General features: G+C 42.4%; 1 protein-coding gene across 2 annotated transcripts; it reads left to right on the forward strand.

The window, feature by feature from the left end:
* The first annotated feature begins 547 nt into the window (after window positions 1-547).
* Window positions 548-8,088, forward strand: opn4xb (opsin 4xb). Of its 2 annotated transcripts, none has more exons than XM_034595376.1 (9): window positions 548-1,326; window positions 3,190-3,323; window positions 3,902-4,105; window positions 4,366-4,537; window positions 4,631-4,792; window positions 6,470-6,577; window positions 6,688-6,856; window positions 6,942-7,088; window positions 7,273-8,088. In XM_034595376.1, exons 1-9 carry the CDS (start codon window positions 1,160-1,162, stop codon window positions 7,678-7,680), a joined length of 1,671 nt encoding a protein of 556 aa, XP_034451267.1. In that variant the 5' UTR covers window positions 548-1,159; the 3' UTR covers window positions 7,681-8,088. The 2 variants fall into 2 exon arrangements, with proteins under 2 accessions (XP_034451267.1, XP_034451268.1); XM_034595377.1 differs by having other exon boundaries at window positions 947-1,326; window positions 7,361-7,534.
* The last annotated feature ends 954 nt before the right edge of the window (window positions 8,089-9,042 follow it).

A 9,042-nucleotide genomic window follows, 5' to 3' on the forward strand; every position in this document is an offset into this window, starting at 1 on the left:
ATCAATAGAAATGAAAGGCGCCCGCACGTGCATCGTTGTCCAGTTCACAAAGTCTGATGCAGTGCTGAGCTGAAATGTCTGTTAATGCTGATAGTGTTGGTGAACATCATGTGTGTTATGTAAGAATGTGGTGGTTAAAGGGGGGAGAGCTCAGGGCCGGACCATATTATATGAGGGGAAGGGAGGGAGCGAGAGCAGGCGAGGGAGATGGAGAGTTTGAGGAGAGAGGGAGAGAGAGAGAGAAAGACAGGGCAGGGTTGAGGGAACAACAAACAGCAACATGGGAGAGTGAGAGAGAGACACATGGAGAGAGAGAGAGAGAGAGAGAGAGGGAGAGAGAGAGAGAGAGAGAGGGCAGGGTTGAGGGAACAACACACAGCAACATGGGAGAGTGAGAGAGAGACACATGGAGAGAGAGAGAGAGAGAGAGAGAGAGAGAGAGAGAGAGAGAGAGAGAGAGAGATGGGAGGTTAGGACTTGCTAGATAATCAGAGAAGAGCCACTAATGCAGAGCTTGGTGCACAGCTGGTGCGACGGGTGAGGAGGCTGCAGGCTGACACTGACTGGAGGATCAGTGACAATGTGGAGCGAGCGTGGGATCTAATGCACTGGAGAACATCATCAAGTCACCAACACAAGAATCGAAGGGGGACACATTTGGACAAAACAGGTGCCGAAGAGGAGCTTTGGAGCAGCAGACCGGAGGCGGATTGACAGAGAGGATGTGGCTCGTAAGGTGTATTCGGAGGAAACTAATGTGGGAAGGGGCTGCGGACGTCATCTAGCATCTACTGGACAAAGAAGTGAAAGAGAAAATGTTCTGTATAATGCAACATTGACAACTTGATAAGATTTGGCTTTAGAAAATATTTTGCACAGATCTTCTTTCTCATTGTTCCAACTTCTCCTCCAGATATAAACATTTGGACTTCTTGGATTTCAAACCTTTACAAAGTTGAGATCAACTGCTCACCACCAGTTTATCAGTGCAACCGGACCTTGATCTTTAGCTTCATCTAAAGAAGAAAGCGTGCATCTCCACTGCATCTCTCTAATGACACAACCATGGAGGCCCGGCACGAGTGTAAAGACGTGGATTACGACCTGGAAGACGTGTTGCATCCTGCCAGGTTGCCGGTCCTGATGAGGTGTCTGAGCCATGTGGTCCGCTGAGAGCATGGAGCCTGAGAAAGCACACACCCAGAGCAGCTTCTTCACCAAGGTGGACGTGCCCGACCATGCTCACTACATCGTTGCTCTGTTCGTCTTCGTCATCGGGACGCTGGGCATCACCGGCAATGCTCTGGTTATGTTCGCCTTCTATAGGTGGGTTTGTGTGACTGGTTTGATTTTTTTTTGTCTGTTCTTTACAGTGCATTTTCTCTGAGCCTTCATCTGACAATTAGAGCTCCTACCATTTGAATGTTGGTCTCCATCGGAGCCCTGAGGAGACGTTATAATCACTCAGAGATCTCAGAGAGAGCTGAACAGATGGAGATGGAGAAGCAGAAATAATGAGTGTTCTATATGTGCAGGACTGTGTTCTTTATCCAAATAGAATTATTAAATAATAATAATAATAATAATAATAATAATAATAATAATAATAATAATAATAATAATAATAATAATAATAAACCAGAATAACAACATCCTATATAGAAAAAAGCACAAATTAGTGAAACAATGAGACTGAAAACTGCATAAAGATAAGACAGAGTGTAATCGAATGTTACATTTATTTTGTAGCAATGGTGAAATTAGATTCACATGCAACAGGTCATGTTTAAAACAAGGGTGTGTGTCATTGAACCGGATGAGAAACTCAGAATCTGAAAACACTCTACGAGGTTGTGTGTGTTATGTAATTTGGAGACATTGGTCTCTTATTGTTCAAGTGACATTAACTGTTTCACAGAAACTGGGTCAGAGAGAGAAAGTGAGTGTGTGCGTGCATGTGTGTGTGTGTGCGTCTGTGTGCATGCATGCGTGCGCGTGATTGTTCTGGGGATTGTCGGCAGCTTTTATGTTCCATCTGTCCATCACTGTAGACAGATTATATGAGGGCATCTCCATTGTGTTGTGATGATAATTTGTGTTTACTGAATCAGAAATGTAGATGATTTTATGGGTTCTCAGAAAAGTCATTAACACGCGTGCAGGGAGAGTCAGAGAGTCAGAGCCAGAGAGGGGAGATAATTGCCTTTCAAGTGAGAAGTCATCCGATGCGATGATTTTCTAGGAATAAAGTGAATTACTCGAATATGCACACGCATGCACGGACACAAACACGCAGAACCCCAGCTGTGACATAACAACAAATCCACAAATGACTCACAGGTTTAAGGAAGTGGATTGTTCTGGTGTTCAGGGAACACCAGAACAATCGGGAAATCGGGAAGCAGGTAGTTTTAATTCAGGGGAACCCAGTTTAATCAATAAGGAGCTGTGGAGGCAGATGACAGGTCAATATGCTGCTTAATCAAGCTCTAGGTTCACACAGAGTTGATCAGTTCAATGGCAGGTTTATCACTGATGAATTCTGACAATGAAACAGTGCTGCGTGAGTCATGCATTCAAATAAAATACTTTTAACTGAAGGAGAGTTTTTTTCTCTAAACTGGTTCATATTGGGTATTTGTGTAATTTAAAATTATTAAAGCAGATGCTACATTCCAACCTGCAGTACGTGTACAGTTTGAATTATTGGCGTGCAATGGTCCATTATCATATCATCGAAGGAACACTACAACCCTGGACTACTTAATGATATAATACGCAACACTTCTTCATTAAAATGTCTAAAAACAACTAGACCTATGTTATGTATCTTGTTAAATTGTATACTTACATTATCCAAAATGTTTCCAAATTGCGTCATATCGGCTTCACCCGTGGCTTTGACGTTACCGCTGTAACTGTGATGAAGGAACAACACATTTCTGTTTGTAATGCTCACTCATAATGGATCACAGTCATTCTTACCTCATCCATGATTTGCACCGGGTAGATTTTCATCGCAACTCCCATGATCCTCGCTGCTTCACAACATCACCGAAATAGGTCTTTGGTTACTGATTTGGTTAAGAGACCCCTAGTGGCCAAAGTCGAAGCTGAACAAACAATGTGTATATGCTTCGTACTAACAACAAAAAATCCCTTCTTTTCCCGGTTTGTGTGTGTGTGTAGTAACAAGAAGCTTCGTAACCTGCCCAACTACTTCATCATGAACTTGGCGATCAGCGACTTCCTCATGGCCTTCACACAGTCGCCCATCTTCTTCATCAACTGTCTCTACAAGGAATGGGTGTTCGGAGAGATGGGTGAGACTCTTTAAATTTTCTTTTTCCATAGAGACACTCAAAGGTTCAGTTCTGCTCAGAAGCCTCAGAGAAAGAGACCATAACTGTGTCCCAGCTGTGGGGCCGCCCCCTTTCCTCAGATATGAAGGCAGAACTAAAATGACACATTCTGCTCTTCGGAGGATTCCCTTGATTTTTTTGTCTAATTGTATAACTGAATGTAATTGAATATTTATTGTTAGCTGTTTGATTAAGTTGAAGCCTGATACTAATATTATAAAATATAAAGCATTTTGGTCTCGTCACTTCCACAGACAGTTTGTCATCAAAGTGCAATGGATCCTGGGATAGGTTGGTCTGAAGGGATCCACCAATTGAAGCCTCTATTGTATAAAAGTACACAATCTTCAGTGTATTTGAGGGAGCCTTCGAAATGAGACAGCCTAGTCGCGCTGCTGTACAATAGATACAATCGCTCTTCAAATGCAGCCTCTGAAGGATACAGCCCCTGAATTGGGACACAGCTTTTTAATCATATTTTTATTAAAAATATTAGAATCCTGCTGCTGAAAATGTTTTTATGTGCCCGTCCCCTTTAGGCTGTAAGTTGTACGCATTCTGTGGCGCCCTGTTCGGCATTGCCTCCATGATCAACCTACTGGCCATCTCCATCGACCGCTACGTGGTTATCACCAAGCCCCTGCAGGCGATTCACTGGAGCTCCAAGAGGAGAACTGCACTGGCAATCCTCATGGTCTGGCTGTACTCTCTGGCCTGGAGTCTGGCTCCTCTCGTCGGCTGGAGTGAGTTTCCTTTACAATGGGGTCTTGTTTACGTAATCCCCTGTGAGAGTCTGAAAGACACAGTGAAACATCCTGTTCTTGGTTCCCTACTGAGCAAATTGATGTGGGGATTAACAAAACTAATCTTCATTCATTCACCTGCGATCAACACAATTGACCTGTGATCTCAATCTCCTGCACCTCAGACATTACATCATGTCCAACATGAAGAAACATTGATGTTTTTGCTGATATCATACTTCTTGCTCCTACTCTTCTAGGCTCTTATATCCCAGAGGGGCTGATGACGTCTTGTACGTGGGATTACGTCACATACACATTGGCCAACAGGAGCTACACGATGATGCTTTGCTGTTTTGTTTTCTTTATTCCTCTGGGAATCATCTTTTATTGCTATCTCCTCATGTTTCTGGCCATAAGGAAGACTGGCAGGTACTATCAGCTTTATACCAGAGTGCAAAGTATTTAATCAGAATTTTAATGATCTAGCTTTAACTGGCCCTTTACGTCCTGCCGCACCGACAGGGAGGTAGAGCGTCTGGGGACTCAGGTGAGGAAATCCACCCTCATCCAGCAGAAGTCCATCAAAAGCGAGTGGAAGTTGGCGAAGATCGCCTTCGTCGTCATCGTGGTTTATGTCCTCTCCTGGTCACCATATGCCTGCGTCACACTGATTTCCTGGGCAGGGTAAGTCTGATGGAACGTATTAAGATTTTTATGTTGCTGCTTTAATCACTCATTTATCTTTGGTGTCATGAGTGTTCTGGTACATTTGAGGTAATGTCTCTGTGTATTCACTGTATGTTCTGCTCAAACAATTTTGGGATTTGTAACTACTTCTGCAAGCTTCAATGTAGAAACCTAGTTCAAACGTTAAATATTCAGCTCATTGGGGGAAATTGTCACATGTATTAAGCTTTCCAATATATATATATATTTATATTTATGTTTGCTGAACTATTCAACACTTTCTTTCTCATTGAAATGAATCAAGTGAATATTCAAATCTTCTAAGACCTTCACCAATTTATAATTAACAAGTATTTCCACATACTTTGAGCCAGAAACTTTTTCAAAGCTTTACACAGCTCTGAATACCTCCAGCTATTAAACTTGAATTTATCTTTTTTAACATTATCTGCAGCTTTGGAATTATAACCTTCGATATTTGATGTTTTCATTCCGTCAGTTTGAGTTTATAATGGCCTATTGAGGGTTTGAATAGATCACAGCATTGAGATTCTGATCAGCTGAGAAGACTTGCACAAAGTTGTAAGCCCACAGAGACACAGATAAACAAAGATGTGCACTCAAACAAACATACAAGCAGCTTAGTGACGCCATAATAACAGCCCAGGACATCAGTCATACTTATCATTGCACTTTAGCTCAAGCTACACATGAAACAATGCAGTTTATCAGCCACAGAAGTAGAGAAGAGAAACAAATCCAGGCTTAGTCACTGTCTCATTATTCAGTCTTACATTCACAAAGAAACTTCATCCAAACTTATGGTAAATATAAAAATGGAAATAAGAATAATGCCCTTTGCCGTTTAGAACTAAATACAAATATCAGTTTATGCAAAAAGACACAGAAAATAAGTTTAACAACATATAGATACTAATAAAGCAAAATTAAATAAAATAAAAATCATGTTCGAAAGGAGTTACAATGGAAAAATTCCTCAAACCATTCATTGTGCATAAGGATGAAAATCACACATTCAGAGGAAATACAGCAGCGGCATGGCAGTAACTCTACACGTCCAGATGACTGCCCTGTAACACACTGACTCTGAGTGTGTGATGAATGACGTGTTGGCAGTTTGGATAAAAAATCGCCCCAAAAACGGGCTCAGAAAATGTTATTATATAATGTTTGTTTTTTTCAGCCAGAGGCCGAGTGCCCCTGGCTGACTGACACACAACAGAAGGCAAAGTTGCTAATCTAAGCTATCATAACATCATTAAACCACATGTCTCTGCTGGGACATACAGTAAGATGGGATGTACTTACGTAACTGTGAAATCTTCTCACTGTTAATTCACAGGGGAAAAAGGTAGTCTCGCACACACACACATACACACACACACAATCCACTACACACTCTCTCACACACACACGATCAGATGGATTTAGGCAACTCTCTGTGGCAGCTGGCACATTTTGGCTAATCCCCCCGACCTGAAATGTCCCTTTCATTATGTTGCAAAAACACGGAGATGAAGAGAAGTTGGAGTCATGGTCGGTGGCCATGTTGGGTTGTCGTGCTACAAACAAAAAGACTGTGACCCACACAATGAACAAGATTAGGATTATTTTATTCAAATTTCTTTAATTGTGCTGCTTCGTCTCTTGCAGGCACGCCAACATCTTGTCGCCATACTCCAAGGCCGTCCCTGCAATCATAGCAAAAGCCTCGGCCATCTACAATCCCTTCATCTATGCAATCATACATAACAAATACAGGTGAAGGACGACTCAGGGCAATTGTCCTCATCTTGTGCAAATAAATATAACAATGTCTTTTTAAATAACTTAAACCTATTTGTGTGATTTCATCGTTCTGCTCTCGTCAGGATGACTCTAGCAGAGAAGTTCCCCTGCCTCTGGTTTCTCGCTCCTACTCCTCGGAAGGAATGCACCTCCTCCATCAGCGAGTCGTCTTACAGGGACTCCATCATCAGCCGACAGTCCACAGCATCAAGGACACACTTCATTTCGGCGGCCTCCAATGCCACAGACATGGTCATTGCCTATTTGAGATAATGTCTTCACATGAATTTCAAAGGATCACATCTGATAATGTTTTTTGTTTTTTATATCCCTGCAGGTGTTGAGGGATGTAGAGATGGAGCCTTTGGGCAGGAAGTCAGGTGACTCCTTCAGAAGCATGTCGTCGTACGGTCACTCTTGCAGAGGGAGGTCCTATAAGAAACAATTGGAGCGGAAAGCAACAAAGACCTATGCACCACAGAAGGTGAGAAAACTCAACAACACCGAAATGTGTGACTCCGGCTTAATTGTCTTTGTGCTATTTGGATCACGCTAATTTGATTTGCCTTCATGCTCTAATGCTTCTGCATCATGTCTTGCAACTGATTTTTTTCTTGTTTTGTGTTTGAATGTGTTTTTTGTTTGTTTGCTTGCTCTAACATCGCTAGTGTCCGTCCACCATGAATGAACCATCGAGCACTTGTGAACATGAACTGGTTTCCAGCTCTCTTACCATCGCCACTGTCCCCCTACTAGTTCTTACCAGGATGCGCAGCCAGAGTCTGAACAATGATATTTCAAACGCTGGGGAGGAGAAACGCAGCATCAGCGATCGGCTCAACAGCCTCAAGAGCGACTCTTTCGACTCCCTCAATTTCAGAACGATCCTATCCAGCGATCCCCGGTCGCTTCAGGGCATCCCGCGCATAATCGTCATCAGTCCCACGTCTGAGAGCAGCCTCATCAAACAGGACAGCGTGTGCATGGAGGACAGCATTGAGGCGATGGAGAACAATACTTTTGTCAGTCTGAACTTCTCGTCCGAAGTGTTCGAGGCCGTGGAGCTGCTCTCGTGATGAGCTGGACTTCAATACTTACTCTTGTGATCCTCTCCGTTAAAGCTTCACGACTTCTGACCACAGATCTCACACACACACACATTTACGCCTCTCTACAAACTCACACTCGTCTTTATCCACTGAAATTAATCTGTCAACTGTTTTTGACTCTTTCGGTAAATCCAAGCTATGCTGCCCTGTTCCTTCGATAGCTGGAGCGCAGAGGACAAGCTGGTGAAACAATATGACCTTGATGCTGGTATGCAGAGTGCACTGTCTGTCAGACTTGGCAGGGACACGGGCGCCCTGAGGGGGCAGCACGGGTTACAGCATAGTTTTGTTAGATCCCACAAATATGACAAGTGCAACATGTTTTCATGAGCTCGGAGCCTAAACTTGACAGGATGGGTTTTTAGTTTGGCTAGTCACTCTTTGATATAAAGCTTTGAGCTGAAATATTTATGATTTATTTAATTTTAATTCACATAATGTGATCTCTAGATCAGTCCGGTTCAGGGTAATGGATAAAAACACTTTATAGTATTGGTTCACTAGCTAGGACCACACCATTAACAATGCAATGATGGGATGTATAAAAACACTGCAGGGGATTCTCCAATCCGACACGTTCAGCAAGGGAAACTCTCTGGACAACTTCATCTGTGTCTTCTAAGTGCATGGCACCGCTTTTTCATCCTGAGATATTTCATCCTGCACCTGCTAGACAGCCTCAAGTAAAGGAGCATCAATGACCAATAGATGTTTTTTGTTCTTTTTGATAAAAAAAAAGAAAAGGATACAGCGACTCTGATTAAGAAAAGCAAAGCAATGCCTTTGGGTTGTGAGGATGTACTTGAAGTATTTAGATTCAGTTCTTGTCTCCTGGTTGTTGTCTCCTGGTTGTGGCTCCCTCAGCCTGTGTGGACCTCTCCAGCTTTCCATTGGCAGCGAGACAGGAGTGTAATGAAAAACGGAGACGGTTGATACTGATCAGAATTCTGACGTGGGGTCAAATGTGACTCATAAAACTAGGAACTTTTTACTTTTTCTTTGTGGTGACTTTTAATATGTCTGTGCTTCATAATAAATACTCAACTGCTCCCTTGAACTTTTCCTATTTAGGTCAACCAAAGATTAAATTGGAGTTTATTTAGTTTGTTTACTTGTCTTATTGGATTATTATTAGACCGAACATAATCACTTGAGCCAATGAACGACAACTGCTTTTGTTTCTAATTGGCTACATTTCCTTTTCCCAAATTTTGCAATCCTTCTCATCCGGCTATTCTGCAGCATCCATTCGCATCTACTGCAAATACAAAAAGGACCAATGTGGCATCATGCCTTGATCCACAAAACTGAATGTGAACAAATGTGAAT

Source organism: Hippoglossus hippoglossus, chromosome 9, assembly GCF_009819705.1.
Source record: "Hippoglossus hippoglossus isolate fHipHip1 chromosome 9, fHipHip1.pri, whole genome shotgun sequence".
NCBI lineage: Eukaryota > Metazoa > Chordata > Actinopteri > Pleuronectiformes > Pleuronectidae > Hippoglossus > Hippoglossus hippoglossus.